Source organism: Clarias gariepinus, chromosome 23 (assembly GCF_024256425.1).
Source record: "Clarias gariepinus isolate MV-2021 ecotype Netherlands chromosome 23, CGAR_prim_01v2, whole genome shotgun sequence".
NCBI lineage: Eukaryota > Metazoa > Chordata > Actinopteri > Siluriformes > Clariidae > Clarias > Clarias gariepinus.
This window is the reverse complement of record NC_071122.1, coordinates 23406706-23425000: the sequence shown is the minus strand read 5'-3', so window position 1 is coordinate 23425000 and position 18295 is coordinate 23406706. Positions and strand designations below refer to the sequence as shown.

The following is an 18295-nucleotide window of genomic DNA, read 5'->3' as shown; positions in this document are numbered from 1 at the left end:
ATAGCGATTTTGTTGCAAATTAATAGCATTGGATAAAATTGCAAGTTAATTACAGTAAGAGCAAATCAGCACTAACAATCCACCAAATCAATCCCACACTCAATATTTTACTGCTTTTTAGGCAACACAAGTATACATTGTGTATGTGAACTTTTAACTTTTAACTACCAGACCCCCATCATCAACAGCAGCACAGTGAAGAGAGTGGACAGCTTTCGATACTTCGCTGTTCACATCACGCAGGACCTGTCATGGTACTGTCACATCAACACCGTGGTGAAAAAGGCCCGGCAGCGTCTCGACCACCTCAGACGCTTGAGAGACTTTAGACTGCCCTCCAAGGTGCTCAGGAATTTTTACTCCTGCACCATAGAGAGCATCCTGAAGGGAAACATCACAACCTGGTTTTGGAACAGCACCATGCAGGATAGACGAGCTCTACAGAGGGTGGTGCGATGAGCTGAACGAATCATCCGCACCGAGCTTCCTGACCTGCGCTCGATCTACAGCAAGCGGTGCTGGACCAAGGCCTGGACGATGGTGAAGGACCTCAGCCATGCCAACAATGGACTGTTCTCTCTGTTGCAGACGGGGAAGCGATTCCGGAGGAGGGGAAGCGACTGAGGAGGAGCTTCTTCCCGCAGGCCATAACGTCTCTCAATCACAACACAATACAAGATTAACATCATCTTTTTACATCCAACACTGACTGGGTATTCATGGCCACTATGGACACATTCGTGCACACTTTTGCACTATATATTTATATTTTCATTTATGGACCACTGCACAAATCACTTTAATAACAAGTCACTTTAAGAAGTCACTTTTATGCATATTTGCACACCTCAGTCATTTCTACATTTCTGATTTGCACAAATTTCTATTTTCTTCTTTTTATATTTCTATATTATTATATTGATATTTGTTCTTATTTGTATAGTATATTTTATTTTACTTTGTACAGTATATTTTACTAGTTAATTTCATTTTCTACCATATTTCTTTTATTACAGAATATTTTACTTGTACAGTATATTTTAGTAGTTAATTTTATTTTCTAACATATTTCTTTTATTCATATTTATCTCTTATGTTTAAGCTTTTATTTTTAAGGTCACTGGCAGTCGTGTAAGTATTTCACTACATATCGTACTGTGTATGACTGTGTATGTGACAAAATTTTAATTTTAATTTTTTTCATTTGAATTTGAACGAGAAAGCAGTCTTCGAAAACACGACTATGAATATCTTGGTCAATAACTTTTTTTTCCTTTATTATTTTAAATAGATTTACTTATATAATAACAGGTTTGTCACATTCAGTGTATAAAACCTCATTAATTTATAAAAGAAGTTGACAAAGTGTTACGGGGATCAAAAACACTCGAGAGGATCGAAATGTTCATTCATAAATCTTTCAGGCAGCGGTCACGCGTTTCCTGCTACGATGACTTCCACTGCATAGAGCCGTGTAGACATGTGACAAGGGCCTGTTGTAGGTTATGAGAAAATATGAATTCGGAATGTCAAACGATCCTATGGAGTTCAATTTCGTCTTTGCTGAATGTGTACTCCCTCTAGCCCTTGGGCCATCTGGGCACAGCTGAGCACAAATGTATCAGTGTTGTCAGAGCACAAGACTGGCATTGTTCGAGCTACTGTCTCTCCGACAGGCCTGAGCTGACAGTTCCTCGTTTGCAGCAAGCGGAGGCGAAAAAGGAATTCAAAAAGGTAGGAGAGACACGATTTAGTTATAAAGTTCAAAGATGCCTGAGCACAGGGTTTCATATGCCACAGTGCTACTTTTACCGTTGTGTGGTTTTCACAGGTCCCTTAGTGCCTGAGTCGAGTGACACCCAGACGCACTTATCAAAAGAGGAACTTTTCCCTGCCATTTGCATAGTGAATCTTTCACACTCATCAGTTCGCCACAGGTTATAATCAGAAGCACAGCTGCAGAACAGGTTTTACTTGCTTGTGTACTGGGACTTTTGATTATGCAGAATAACAGAACACAGTTCTAAGAGTTAAAAACTCCCTTTATCTCTCTATATAATCCCCTGATTCACTAATACAGTTATTCCAGTGTTTCAATAGTGCTTGGACACCATCAAGGTAGAAATCTTTCTCAGTACTCCGGAGCCATGATCGAGACTGCCTGCTTCACATCTGAAACGCCGGCCTCCCAGGAACTCCCAGCCTGTAATGTGCAGGCGGTGGTGGTGAGTGAGTGTGTGTACAGTTCCCACAGACAGATGCATCTTGTTTGGCGATTTTTAAAAATCAGGCGTTTCACTCGCTACGAGGCTAAAAGACTCATTACCACATTATTATGCTTGAATTCGATCACTTATATACCTTCTTATACCACTTAAAACCCCTGAGATCCCCTATAAACGAGGCAATGTTTTGCCTAATATTTGAACATGCAATATCCTAGACAGATTTTGGAGCACTAAATTAGATATTTCAGATTATCACTTCGTCATTACTGCAGTGGTTTGTCTGCAGGTTGTAATTATTTACATCATCACGCCACTGTGGATTAGCTGCAAGTCTATACAGTAGTTTCAGAAACCATATCTCATTTACAGTAAAGCTAAAAAATAAACAGGTGCATTCTAGTCACTCCTAATCCATCAATGAGAAGCATTTTTAGATAAATTTGATAAATGTTTCTATGACTACTGCGACTAGAAGAGAGTTTGACTCACAGGTTTTAAATTGTAACCTGATCAAACAAGGTCAAACGTGAGTTTGCTTAAACGTTAATCACATCTAGTTAACATTAAATTAATCAGAAATGCCTGTGCTCAAATTTAAGCCTGTTTAAATACTTCCCCACAGCTGCTATGTGCTTGGAACAAAAACAGGTAGTGCTGAGATGGAAGAGAAACTGAATAACGCTGTGGTCATCCTGAACACATGGCGATGAGAAGTATCTTTTACTTATGCCAAATTATTACATGAGCTCTTTCAGGTCATATGTAGCTAAAAGTGTGACATAACACAATATGGACTAAAATGGCTTCATAACACTTTAGTCTGAAAGTTTGAATGTAATCCTTTTTTTTTTAGCAAATCATACGTCTTTAAAAATCATATTCCTGGTTGCTGGTCTTGTGTTGCACTGGATGAGAACAGAGCCTGCACTGCCTCCATTCCTTCAGCACACAAACTTTATCTTTCTGAACCTCTCCAGATGCACTAACACTAAGTAGAATTATTCTTAAACATCACATAGCTTTGCAAAAGCATATTTATTGGTCCATTAGGCCTAATCGTCTGTTTTTGCCCCTATAAGGCTGGGTTACAGCAGAGAAGCTTTTTGTGTTTTTGACCAAGGCAGAGAGACGCAGGACTCTGTACATCAAAGCTCTGACTGATGCATCCACTGGAGCGTGAGAGTTTAGGAAGTCCAGTGTGTCGAGAGTCACTTTTCCTCCTTTTGGTTCTCCACTCAAGTCACAGATACGAGAATACTGAGATACAAAGAACCTTTTTTTTTTTTTTATTAAAAAAAAAAAAAAAAAAAAAGACATTTATTCACTACATAGTGCCCTATTTAGGCAACGTTTAATTTATAACTCATGTCTGAAAGCACACAGTGGATAATACAGTGTACTACTGGATGTAGGCTGGTTTTAAAAAGTGCAGTTTATCGGGATTAGGGAAACAGACACTATTTCAAACATGGCGTGTGTTTTGTGAGCATTTCAACGCGGTTTAGCTCTGCCTTTCGTCAGCACTGGCTTCTAGCTGGCAATACTGGTAAAGACCGGGTTTATGAAAATTTGTTTCTGACTGCTTTCTCTTCTTTGCTGTCAGATTTGTAACTTGTGCTCTTTAGGCAGCTGTTTGAGCTTCTTATAAAAAAAAATAATAATAAATAAAAAAAAAAAATCCTGTCCATATCAAAGAATTGAAGCACTGAAGCAAAAGAGATTTTTTGCACCGATATATAAAAAATATCCCTAATCAGTATCTTGCGTTTTTTACTTTATGAATAATTATCATCTGTGCTTTTAATTTCATTTTAAACTCTTACATTATGAAATTTGAAGATCACACATTTTATTAATTGGGATGAACTTTGGGGGAAATATTAACAATGCTATATCTATAGCAAATAATACAAACAATGGTTCTTGTTTTAAATAGGAGACATTTAAAAAGCAGAATTTGCAATACAGCCGTCTCCCTTTCATTATGTTTTCCCGCTTTACCACCAATAGTTGAAAGACATTTGTTGCATGTCTTGGTGTCAGAATCCTTTGTTGTGAAATACAGATAGACTTTAGAACGTTTAGCTTTAGGCATTTAATTTTTTCGTGTTTAGCTTACCAAAGCTGTAGCTCAAGGGTACCGAGTTAAAAATTGTGAAGGTCCGGTCAATAAAATTTGCTTTGAGCCAAGGTCTGAATTTCATTTTTATTCAGATCTCCATACTGTATACGCAGTCATTGTAAGTATATAAAAATTAAAAATGTCCATAATTCAATAATATTTATTGTCAAATATCAGTAACTACGTTAAACATGTGGACAATTTGTACTTTGATGTTCTTGTATATTTCCTTAGAAATATTCCATAGAAATACAAGGAAATGTACAAAGTCATCCAAGTTCCACATGTTTAGTGTTTAAGCTGAATGTGAAAGGCTTCTGGTTGCTCCGTCATACTGAGCTCTCATGTCGGGTAATTCACATGCCCTTATCCCTGACTGCTTTGGTTTGCCCTAACAACCTGTGTTTTGTCCCATGGTGGTGCTTCACATTACCGCTTGTTATTAGCACCACGGTTTCAGAACATATAAGACAAACCGATGTTAAACTTCCTGCAGAAAGAATAAACATATATCGTTCTGTCTATTCATCTATGAAGTTTTGGTTTTCTTAGTTCACTTTCCATTTCTTGTAGTAAGCCATGCTCTGTCGTGCTTTCGTTTCTGTTTCTTCTGCACACTTTGTCTATACACAATAAAATTCTGTGTTGGTTCTGTTGTGTGATGCGTATAACCACGCCCACCTCAAGGGGGAAAAAGGACTTGTTTAATTATTAATTTAATTAATTAGTTTAAACATTAATTATTCGCATTTATGATAAAAGCATCAGGGTCCGGATAGAACTGTTATTCGGTCCGCCATTTATCGATGCCTGCAATGGATGGTGCTGTTATTATCTTTGCAGAACTTTCTATCGACAGAGTAGATGAGGCCCATGTTTTTTCATAACATGGCAACCGAGAAGCCAACTCAGGGTTTTATTCCCAAATCTGAGTTTCTTCCTTGCAATGTCAAAACTACATGGCTGCTCTTAGCATCAGCAATAAACATAATAAAAAACTTTTTACCTGTAAATGAGTTAAACTGTAGATACAACTATTAGCTTTAAAATCAGCAACACAGAGATATATTAGTTTGGTTCACCGTTGAAAAATGATGTTTCCAACCAAATTTAGACATGAGCCCTACGGGCAACCCTTTTCGTCTGTGGAACTTGCTTAAATCAGAAATTATAGAATTCAAACCAGTGGCTTGAAATTATGGGAGTTATGTTTCCGCTCCTGATTCGGATTTCTTTTGTCCGTGTGTTTCAAGGTTACATATTTGAACAGAGAATATACCTGAGAATAAGCAAAAGTAGTGTTAAAACAGTCCCCATGACGTCCGTCAAATAGCTAGAATTTCTTCTCATCTTAAGTCACTGCTGCACCGTGTCGCTACGCGGCCAAATAAGGCGTTAAAGACAGTAAAATGGGGACATCCTTTTGAGTGTGATGAAAAACTAAATCCCAGACTCTCTCTTGCTATCTCTCTTAGCCATAAACAGTCACACTCTCTTGTTCACAGACACATTCAAATACTTGTTCTGCTTCTGCCTACATCATCCCACACACCACTAACACACACAAGGACATACACCACACAACACACAGCAGATTCTCCTAAAATTTAACTGTGTGACAAAAAAGCAAACCTGATCCTGTAGATCTTTCTTTTTTTTTTGGTTTATCTCACACTGACCGATGTCCAAAACCAATACACGCATAACACATCTGTCTGAGTTGCTATAAATCATTTAAGGCGTGGTGCCCCAGAGCGGTTTCCGTTAATGATCTGACTCAGCTCTGGACAATACATCATCATTGTGATCATCAGCATCAGCAGCAAGTGAGATCAGAGGCAGGTTTAATGAAGCATGCACCATCACACACATACACTACCTTAAAAACACACACACCTCACTGATTAAATCACCAAAATTCAACAAAAATGACTTGCAAAATGGGATCCAGGTAAAGGTCCAACAGCTCAGTCAACTTTAAAAAATACCCCTTTAAATTATAGCAAAAAAACTGCTTAAGGTTTCTGTGCAGAATAGACATAAATGCTGTTGATAAATTAGGTTTTTAGTCCTTTGGAGCTCTTGGGTTTTTCTAGCCCAGAAAAACCCACACAGATGTTCTCTTGACTTCCCACTCGCTCCTTTCTGGAGGTTCTGTGCAGTTTAATTCCTAAGGCTGTTTCCAGTTACATGGGGTTGGGTCCCAAAACCCGGTGCCAATATAACACCGGTACCTGCAGTATATAACCGGTATGTACCAGAACCGAATCAGAATGCAGATTTCAGTGCCTCACTTCGGTGTCACTTAAATGCCTAAGCGATCGTCTGAAATACTTTTCCTCTGGTTCTCTGAAACGGACGTAAGAAGCATCATCAAATGGAGGGTGGGGGGTAGCTTATTGGGTAATTTACTATGGATCAAAATGTCCCAGATTCAAACCCCAGCACCAACAAGTTGCCACTAAGGGCATCTGTCAAATACCATAGATGATGAAAAACTTTCACATGAATGCAAGTCAGAAATCTCTAATAATACAAATCCAACTTATCTTTGTATTAACGCAAGTGTCCGGGTTGTTTTCACATTCCAACTTAAAACTTGGGAAATGACACCATTCATGTGAATGCAGTAATTACACTTACTCTGACGCCGCAGGTAGTGTTAGCCTGCCAAGCTAAAAACGCTTTTATTAAAATGCTAAGCTTAACTAAGAGTTTAGCATTTTAAGATGCTGTATTTGCTGTATTTCTCAACTAAGAAATCCGACACGCTCGAAAAAATGTCTTCCAACAATTGCGTGTAAAAAGGGGAAAACCTAATGAAACATTTGAGGACACACAAGATGAAGCTAAAAGCAAAGAAATGCACCGTGTTTAACAGCTTGTGGACATCAGCTGGACAAAGTGTGTGAGAGTCCCGAACCCCAGTTAGACCAACAACAGCAGAGACAAAGTTACTTAAGTATAATTTAAACTGTTAAAGTATTGTTTATTTTTAAAATAAATAAATAAAAAGCCATTGTTTAATTATTTTGTGGCTCCTTTTTTTTTTTTTTTTTTTTAAAAGTGTTACGGCTCGACCTAGTCTAATATCGTAGCATAAGTACCAGTTCAGGCACCGTTCAGGCCCCGGCACCATTTTAAAAGTATCCATTTGGCACCAGTATCATTAACAACCCTCAAGTCATCCTAAAATTCTTCTTTTTTTTTTTTCTTTTTTTTTTAAATGGCCTTGCATAGGCAGTCTGAGTACAGAATACACACATCATTACTCAGAGCCTTTTTTTCTAATCAATAGATGGAACAAGAAAAGCAAAAAATGTAGCTAATTAAACATTTAGCAACTAATCACATAGACCAAAACAGATACAACACAGACTTTTTTTTGTTTGTTTATGCCATCAGGCTGAAGCAGTCTTGGGGCTGGTGGAAGTGTGATGAAAATATCAGATACGTAAAGAATGCACAGAATTTTTACAATTTATATTAAAATGAGTCACACTTAATCTAGTAACATTTTACTGCTACCTCATTAATGAAAGTATTTTGAAGCACCTTAAAAAACTAAAAACAAAAAAGGGCAAAACCATGTCACAAAATAAGGAACAACCAAATGCAAGCTAGCAAGACAAGCTAAATCACACAAACAAAACTGAGCAGATATTTTAAGATCTTTTTGACCTATATTTCTTCTAGATTCTTAAAAATAATACAACAAAAGCAAACCATATATTGTAGCGTACATTATATGGGCAGTGGTGGCTCAAATGGTTAGCGCTCTGGGTTACTGATTGAAAGGTCAGGGGTTTAATCCCAGCACCGCCAAAGCTGCCACCTACCCCAGGTGCTCTTGAACTGTGTCCTGGTTGACCCTGCACTCTGACCTCAGTTTTTTAACTGTGACATGCAACAAAAACAACATTTCATTATGCTGTAAGATACATCTAACAAATTATCGAATCATAATCCTAATACATTATGTGTAACATGTACAGTACCAGCCAAAGGTTTTTAACATTGTAAAACAATACTGGATTTATTTCAAAACTCTGAAATAACACGTATGGCATCAGATGATTAAGCAGCAGCAAGAACAAGAAGTCAGTTGTTATTTTAAGCTGCTCTGGAACAGTTCTTGCAAGAAGAGTATTGTTAATGTCTGCACTGTCCCACCTGCCGTCACCATCCTCCTCCTCCTCACAAACCTTGTGGGACCCAGCGTCTATTTAGAAAACCAGTTTACAGAACCCGACATGTCTGTATGCAAAGGCGACAACATTCAACTGTTTGAACAGCCACAGAATATCAGGATGCAGCTAAACATATTTCTGCTGTGAGACAGACCCTCTAATGCTCTGTTTGGAGGAAAACTCCAGTGCTTTCCTTTCCTTTGGCAGTTTTGGCAGCAGTTTTATTACTGTGCTGATTACGATACAGCGCCACTACACAGGTGTTCGCAGCAACTGTAGTTGACAAAACGACCGGAATCTTCTGAGTGAAAGTCTTGGTACAAGACGCGTTCTCGATGAAGACACCCACCAGAGTTTTGTCAAGAGCTGGAGGCGGCATAAAAACTTGACAGAGACGACTGCCTTGTAATTCCCTATGCAAGAAAAAAACCTGCGCTGTTTGTATACAGGAAAGAAGGCACATGAATTGCGTTTTGGAACTGGTAAAGGTATGGAATAAATATGAGACAGACATGTTAAAAGTTAAATTTTTCTTTTGAAGTGTGCCTGACTTACGGCCATGCAAGTATTTCTGAAGATTTATTTATGTAAATTTACATGACGTGTATAAAACCACTTGATCGTTATCTTTCAAACTGCTGTCCAATATGAACTTGATAAAGTGTTCTCTGCCACCTCATGTCTCTTTTCATTATTATTTGCAGTGTGTGTGACTGGCAGCTCTTATGTTATCTATGTTTATTCTGCTAATATTACAATGAAAGAATTATCATTAAATTTGCACGTTAAACAACTTCCAGTTTTTGAAGGGGATTTCTTTTGCATGACTTGTTTTCACTAAGTAAATAATTGAATCATCATTTAAACATTCAGCTATTAAAAATGATTACATATTGTGATTTCGTTAAGGTAACATATAAGCTGACTGCATCTTTAATCGTTCTTTACCGGTAACTCATTATAAAAGTATGCATGTTGTGTATGTATGCACCAAAACCTGTTTAGACACCTGCTATTATAGGACAACAGAAAACTGTGATTTACATCACAAGCGGTAGTCAGCACTAAATTAAGCAGAGACATTTTCATTTCTCTTTCCTTAGTAAAAGTGCCAAAGGCGTGGTTGTTATCCGTGTTGAATGCCACATACATTGTTTCACTAACTTACCGGTTTGCTTGCCTTTAGATGTTTAAAATAAAGCAGGCTAGAGCTTCTAACATTTGGCCCACTCATGATCGAACACAAGCAAACATTCACAAAGCCTTCTACATCTTCTACTATGGTACATGATCAAAACTAACTCGAAAAAGACGTGTGAAACGATCCCGGAGAACGGTGTCATTCCTGTGCTGAAGCAACAACTAAGGCTGTTCCATGTTACATAGGATAATTTGGTTAGCTGAAAGTTTCACAAAAAAAAAATACTGTCCAGCATTACTGATAATTGTTTATCAATTAGCAATTATAAAAAACAATTAAGATATCCCAAAATTATTAAGAGACATCTAGAGCTTAATAAGTGGACCCTTACAACCATCAAACCTCTACTCTTGGGACAGCATGAAAACGCTTAGTGGGGTTTAGTGCCCTGGTAACAATGTGGAGTTAATGGTCACACTTCATTGGCCAAATAAATTGGGAAGAAAGCACAGCATCTCACTGGTTCTCACTTATAACATTTAATAAAAAAAATAAATAAAAATTATTTATGATTTTGTGCCAGTCCGCACAGAAGGAATTAAAAAATTTAATATAAAATTATCAAAAAATTTCTTTTTTTTATTGACTATCAGAGCCTGCAGAGTGTTTTATTTTGGTAAATGATCAGATCGTCTCCAACGATGATCGTATCAAGCCTTAATATTTTGAAATCACTTAAAGCCTGGACATGAGGAATACACTTCAGGTGTCACTGTCCCCCATCACTTCTAGATAGGAACGTCTTGTCACAAGGAAACAAGCTCAGCGCTCACACCAATTCTGTGTTATGGTATGTTGTATATATTATGCGCTTTTTTAGGCTTTGTTAAGAAAGAAAACCGTCTTACATAAAACTGGTATGTGGTGCAAAAAAGGTTGGAGATCACAGGTCTAGACAAACTGCTGAAGTTCAAACTGAGCACAAGAATGAGGAAGGAAGATGATTTCAGTGACTTTAAATGGGGCATGGTTGTTGGTGCCAGACAGCTGGTCTGAGTATTTTTCGAACTGCTGATCTACTGGGCTTTTCATGGAGAACCATTTACAGAGGGTTTACAAAGAACGGCCTGAAAAAGAGAAACTATCCAGTAAGCAAAAGTTATTTGGGTGAAACTGCCTTGTTCATTTCAGAAGACAAGGAGAACGGCCAGACTGGTTCAAGCTAATAAAAAGGCATTTCAAATAACATCTCGTTACAACCGAGGTATGCTGTAGAGCATCTCTGAATGCACAGGTTAAACCTTAAAGCAGATGTGCTACACTGGGAGAACGCCACACCAAGTACCAAGGCTGTCAGCTGAAAACGGGAAACTGATGCTGCAGTTCACATGAGCTCACATCATATTGGGGGGGTTTCTTGACAAATTTTGGGCTCCTCAATACCAACTGACCACAGAATAATGTGCCATGTCAAACAGCTATAATCTCATCTCATAGCTCAAACTGGTTTCTTGAACATAAATTCACTGTACTGAAATGGGCTCCACAGTCACCAGATCACAATCCAACAGAGCACCTCTGGAATGTAGTGGAATAGGAGATTCGCATCATTGATGTGCAGTCGACACACTGGATGATGCTCTCATGTCAATATGGAGCAAAATCTCTAAGGAATGTTAGAGTAAAACTTGTTCAATCTGTGCCATGAAGAATTAAAACTGTTCTGAAAGCAAAAGAAAGTTCAACCCTGCACGATAAACCTTATAAAGAGGCCAGTGTCTATATAAAAGAAGAAGAAGAAAAACACACTTCTCAGAGTTAGTATCAGCCTTTTAACCAACCATCAGCACTAAACACACAGAAGAAAGAACTAATCATGACTAATCTACAGCATTAGCAGAGAGACAGTACAGGGGCTGCAGGGTAACTAGACAGAGGAGCGGTATGGCCTACTCATATTCAGTAGCCTACAGGGGGCCTAGGTGAGAGGAAGGTTAATGAGCCGCTAGCTAGCCTCGTTTTTCTACTCAGCACATTAGATCACATCTTGGCTCTACACACACACACACACACCATAACTCAAACCTAACTTCAAATGTATGAAATACTTAGCGTGTCAGGAATAACACACTACAGGGCCGGGCTGTTGTTACCAAAATTATGTACGTCTGGAAGATTTTCATATGTGTTATTCTGCAGATCCTACAGTGATTGCAAGGCTTAAATTATTAAACTCACAAGCGCTGTTGATCTGAACGGTGTACAGTCAGATTTAATGCTGTGGAACGTCCAAGAGACAAGTTACTTCCTCTTCTCATTTATGTTATAGCCGTTATAGCCGTTACTCTTTAAACACCTTCAAATTTTCTCTCTCGCTCTCTCTCGTCATCTCTCTCTCTTCTGCTCTGGAAATGCAGCCTGTCATTTTACAGGGAAAACTATAAGCATAAACGCCTCTGTCCTGAAGACCTTCATGTGCTGAAAAACGTCACGCAGCACAAAAACTCAAAGCTCCTTCCATAAATGTTAAACAAATAAGAAAAAATGTCACCACATCACCCTTTTCAGAGCCATTTTTTATTATTAGTCTAAGATGATGTAGAGTGTCTGCTGTCCCTGAGTATGAGCTGTTACTATAGAAACAACAAGGTATCAAAATAAATGCATTAATATAAACCTGTTGTTCATGCTATAGCCGATGATCACAGATCATCACACAGAATCATCACACAGATGATTAGAGAAAAAAAACTATAATGTGCCAGAATTCTCCAATATATGGCAAGGAGTCATACAGCTTGTCAATGAAGCAAAGAAAATGTGAACAAAAGGCCACAAAAATAACTTTAGCTGTTATCTGTGTTCTGTGAAAATATTCAGAGCCTCTCTTATTATTCTCACAACGTTCAATGTGGAGGAAAGTATCAGGCAAATATACAGGAATATATTAAAAGGCGTCTGAGTTACACCCTTACCGACAAAAGCATGAAAACCTGCATGAAGCGTTAAATCAGAAATGTGCACTATACACCCAGGAGCAAATGTATCCTGCAGACGCTATTAGACTGATGAGGTAGCAGCAGGAGATAAGGATGAGCAAGCTGTAGCTTTGTATCAGCAGCTCCAACACTTAAAAACCTTTTGTTAATAGACACTATGGAGCAACACAAAGCACAATGCTTTTTCTATTGAGTGCGAATGAAACAATGAGAGAGAGAAAGAGAGAGAAAGAGACAGGAGGGGGAAAAAAATCCCCAAAACAGTTACAGCAGGTGTACAATGAAAATGAAACTGGAAACGAAAGCGAAGCATGTGTGTAAGAAGGGAGAAAGTGAGAGTGAGACGGACGGAAGTATGTTCAGTCTTACCTCTGAACTTCTTAGGAGGGCTGTTAAGATCTCCAGATTCTGGCTGAACAACACAGCGGTCATCCACAAGGCTGAGGCCAGAGGACAAAAAAAACAGACACGTTACAAACGTTGTAGAGAAATCATTCAGCAGCAGCAGCCTTCAGACAGATATGTGGATAAATAAAGCAGAGATCTAGAACTAATTTCTTTGGAAAATGTAATACATCATATTAATGGCAGAGTGAAAAAAGCCTGCAGTTATCAAATAATGCTTTTCATTTCTGGCTAATTATATCAAACCAGTAATACCGCTTATTCCACCTCTTACGTGATTTAACAGGCAGAGACGAGTAGGGCTGGGCGATGTGCTGACATAATATCAGTATCACAAATAAATTTTGTCATGATTTACCGACATCTAACATTTTTTAGACATTGTTATTTTTCATGAGGACTTTTGAAATGTTAAAAAAGCATACTCAGTCATTATAATGTATGTTGAAAATAATAACCCCTGTTAGAAATTACAGATACACTCAATGTACACAGCTGACATGTTTACATCACCAGGTCTTTGGGAAGGAGGTGTAAGAACAAGTTTTGTGTTAAGAGAGTCTTACTCTGATCCATAAGTGAAAAACTATGTCTCCAGGGAATCATCATGTTATTTAGCCATCTGCCCGGGCTAATGGTGTGTCTGTGTGCTGCGTTTATATGACGGTATAACAATACAGAGGCACATGACACCACACCTAGTATAGTGAAAGCCAAGACCTAGGCTTCTAATCATCATGCATGCTTCATGGTGTTAACATGACTCTGAGGGGTCAGTGATACAAACAGTGAACTAATACACACAATTATCCTGCATCATCTCTGGTCACTATCATCTAGTGAAGGCAGCAACGGTTTCTTAAGCTCTTCACGCTGGCTGTTGGGTGCCTTCCATACCACCCATAGTGCAAATCACAAACAGAAGTTGCTGACGTCTCTCTCTCATCCCACAGATTTCACAAACGGATGACCAACACATAGGCACGGACAGACATGTACACCTACACACACACCCACACTTCATTCCATTGGCAGAGCATCGCAGGCCAGGTGGCTCATTACAGCCTGTCTTGTGTGAGGTCAGTCAATGGCACAGAGAAAAAGCCACACAGCTCTAAATATAGCTCCAGCTTCTTTCTGTCTTTTTCTATCTTTCTCCCTCCCTCATATATAAATACATACACACACACAAGAGGGAGAGAACTGATTACTGGGCAAAATCACCAGGCGTGCCTTTCTGACAAATGAGTGCTGTTAAGCTAAAATTCTTCGTCTTCACACATGTAGTTTTGTTAGCACTGAGGAGGAGTGACATGAGGCAGTGCTGTGTCAATGAGAATGTGTGAGAGTGTGTGTGTGCGCGCCATTGCCAGAGGGGGTCATTGAGAAATGCTTTAGACTTGTAAAGGGGTAAATTTGAACAACACATTGTGACAGGGTGTGATTAAGCCCAATGGGAAGGTGTCTTTAGCTTGAAAGTAAAAAGGCACTAAAGCTAAGATTTGAGTTTGAGTCATATTAAGGAGCAAACAAACAGTAAAACTCAATTAGGAGACCTTTTAGACAATTAACCATCATGATCTCTCATCTAAGGTGAGCCATGTATTCCCTAAATGCAGATGATGATAAAGAAAGCACAAACTATCTCAGTGTAAACGATGATAAGTGTACGGACACACATATATCTTTATTTATTTACACCCCCATGTAACAGTCCTTATAATCCTAAAAATATCATTCACATTTCTGAGTCTTCTTCTACCCTTACTTTTTTTCTTATTATTTTAAATAATGTAATCAGTTAATACTTTATATCTTGCAATTGTTTTCTCACCTCTAAAAGAGGTGCCTCAGAATGTGCCAAGATAGGTCAGCTTATGATTCAATACACTAGAGAAATTTTTTTAAAGGAAAAACACAAACTAAAGACAATATATAAAGATACCTAATTACCTGCATTAAGCTGAGCTCCCAAACATCACAGCTGATTATGTCTGATATTTATTTTAAAGCAGTCAAAAACATGCCTGAGACAGCTAATTATCTGTGTTTCTCTGAATCAGGTATAAAACTAATTGGGATGTAAGCCAGCACCTCTCCGGCTAAAAATAAAATCCTGGTGTACAGGCCTAATCTACTGAGCCACTGCCACCGTTTGAGTTGATTTCAAAGAAAGAAAAGCAGGGCAGCACAGGACAGCACTAAAGAACAAAGGCAGAGGCAGAACATACCCCAGGGTGCTGATGAAGCCATTGGTGGAGCCCTCCGCGTACAGGGAGCAGATGTCCCCAATATGGAGAAAGCTAGACATCTTGTCTGACATTTTTCAGCTTTTAGGTCCGCCTATTGGATAAAACAGAGAGGGCAAGATTTTATTCTTACAAATGTTACAATCAAACAGGGCATGCAAATTACCTTCCCCAGTGTGCCAGTTTAATAATCTTATAATGTATATATGGATTTATGATCACTAAGGTAAGGAGTGAGTGTATGATCATGCAAATGAGGTGGTCATAAGTAGGTTATGACGATCCATGGCTTTTCCGGCGAGAGCACACAAAACTGCAGGGATAAAATCTAGAACATTGCTACTTTCCATTTTGAGGTGGCCTAGTTTTAAAGAAAACTTGCACAGAACTCAAGGTCTGTTCACTGTCAAAGTCGGGGGGCTGTTGCGGAAAACCCGGCCTCACCCGACCTACACAAGCAGCCGAAAAAAAATAACAAATCGGAATACAGAGACAACCTGATTAGCTGGTTAGAGATTCTAAAAGCTTTTATTCTAAGCAAACTTGCAAGACATGACAAGGTGGGGAAGTTTTTTTTTTTTTGGAGCTCTTTTGCTAGGCCAGAAATTCAAAATTCAAGAAAACAAAGATAAACAGATTCAGTTTAAGATTGCACAACTGTAAGCAGTCCAACTTTTGTGAAGTGTTTGTTTGTTAAACTTTTTTTGAGCACAGAAGGAAATGGGAGGACACTAGATGCAAGTTCAGCCGTTGCCCTCAGCCACAGACGTGCGGCCCACAGAGAGCTAGAGCAACGGTCATAAACCATGGTTAAAATGACATGCTTTTGTAAATCACAATATTTAAGTCTCTTACAAAGTGGTAAGAGAGCCACTGTGTGTAGCATTGCAAATCTAGAGTACCCAGGTAATGATTAATGCTCAGGTTAACGCATGTTATTCATGTGTCTTACACAGTTTCATCCCTGCTTTGCTCCTACCTCCCAAAAGCATGCACTGGCTATGGAGTTGTGGAATGGTTGTGCTAGGTGCCAGTGAGTTCTATCCAGGGCATATCCCTACCCCACACCCAGTGCTCCCAGGATAGCCTCTGGGTTTACTGCAATCATGATGAGGATACAGAACTTACTTGAAGTAAGAATAAAAGATGAATTTTAAACATCTTAACACATGCAAACACAGATTATTCAAAGCTTTAGAAGTCTTAATAAAATCATCATCTTCAATCAGCGTTTGATCCTGGTCAGATCAGGGTCACATTGGATCTGGAGGACATCCCTGAACCACCGAGATACAAGGATGAGAACACCCTTGAGGGTTTATAACATATCAATATTACTAATATCATTTAACAAATTATGGTATTATGTTTTTCCCAAAGCATTTGTAACGAGCGTGCATGCTGCCTTGTAAACATCAGATCTCAACAAGTGATCTGCGACAGGTGATCTCTCAGTCAAAAGAAGAACAGAGTGCAATCACCTCACATACACATAAGAAGATAAATCAGACAAAGAAATGAGTGGGTTTAAGATGGAGCACGTGTTAAACCTGAATGTTAAAATAGTGTTGAACGGAAAAATAATCGGGGGAACCAAACACACCCTCACAAACAAAAACATTCACACAGAGCTCCTTGAATTTTTTTTTCTTCTTTTTTTAAAGCAGCTGTTTGATCAATGGCACGCGCTCGAAATCTCCATGCCAACACTTCCGTTTCAGCACAGCTTACATTCATCACACAGCATGAGTACAATGAGATGCTCCTGAGACAAGCTCGAACCAGAGGCACATGCATCCCTGCAGAACTTAGTGTAGTGCAGCGGTGTGCAGAGCTCCCAAGACACCTCATTTTACTAATCAGCTACTTAACAGCCTTTCTTTAAATGATTTGGGTACCATAGAGCAGGGAAGGGGAAACATTAAAATGCCAGGACAGATGGTTCTTCCGGACTGGAGTTGAGACCCATTGCTGTAGTGACACCTACTTACAGAGAGGGATGGAGACCTGGATTCGAGCCTGAGGCGTGATTTACATCCACCCGTGGGCCGTTACTCCAGGATCTTTATGACTACTAAACCCAAGAGTGATAGATAGATAGATAGATAGATAGATAGATAGATAGACACATACACGTGCTTCATACCTGTCTGAAAAGGTAACGTGTGCGCACGCGCTCGATCAGGCTCGGGCACTGGCGTTTAAATGCATTTAAATCTTTTGGGTCAACGAACTTTTTTCCAACCGTCACCCCTGAGGAGAGCCACTTAACGCATTAAAACACCTCAAATCACCAAAATAAAATCTAAAATAACCGAGAAAGAGGTACAAAGCGCTCAGCTGGCTTCCCTACGACATGTGTAAGCATACATAAATACATAAACACATATGCATCTTGCTGAAAATGACTTAAATCGTGTGCGCGAACTCGATCTTTAAAACGAGTCCATCAGCTGAGCGCTGAACTTTTACCTCCTGCGGATGGAGAGGGTGTCAGAACAAAAGACGGAGCACACTTCAGTCAGGGAGAGACCCAGTCCGGAGGGGTTCCGCCGCTCGGTAAGTCCATGGTCGGTGACAAAAACCGTAAATTTAATTCTAAAAAAAAAACACGGCGTGTCGTTAGACGGCTGAGTTTCTGTCCGCGCGCGCTCCGCCGCTCACTCTCCAACCTCCACGAGCAGGGGAAAGCTCCGCCCACTCGCTCTTGCGCGCTCTCTCTCTCTCTCTCTCTCTCTCTGTGCGCCTGTCGATGGGAAATGTAGTTCAGTGCGCAGGTGTAACGCAATATTACACTTTGAATGTTTCAGTCGTATACACGTGTTTAGAGTTTTCGCAATTTGCACTCCAGTGGGTCCTTTCCATCCTGAAAAACTGGTTATGATTTGGGAATACTGTATATCTATATCTATATCAATAAAAGAAGGGTTTGTCTGTACATTGGGTCAGACCTCACTCTTC

General features: G+C 39.2%; 1 protein-coding gene across 10 annotated transcripts in view; it reads right to left on the bottom strand.

Moving 5' to 3' along the window:
* itpr1b (inositol 1,4,5-trisphosphate receptor, type 1b) overlaps nucleotides 1-17987 on the bottom strand; it is a 125215-nt gene extending 107228 nt beyond the window's left edge. For all 10 annotated transcript variants that reach the window (XM_053483584.1, XM_053483587.1, XM_053483586.1 and 7 more), the window contains exons 1-3: nucleotides 17807-17987; nucleotides 15317-15428; nucleotides 13050-13120 (exon numbers count right to left, since the gene is read on the bottom strand). In XM_053483584.1, the coding sequence (XP_053339559.1) occupies nucleotides 13050-13120; nucleotides 15317-15408 (163 nt within the window). In that variant the 5' untranslated portion in view covers nucleotides 15409-15428; nucleotides 17807-17987. The remainder of the gene's footprint in view (nucleotides 1-13049; nucleotides 13121-15316; nucleotides 15429-17806) is intronic.
* Between the last annotated feature and the right edge of the window lie 308 nt (nucleotides 17988-18295).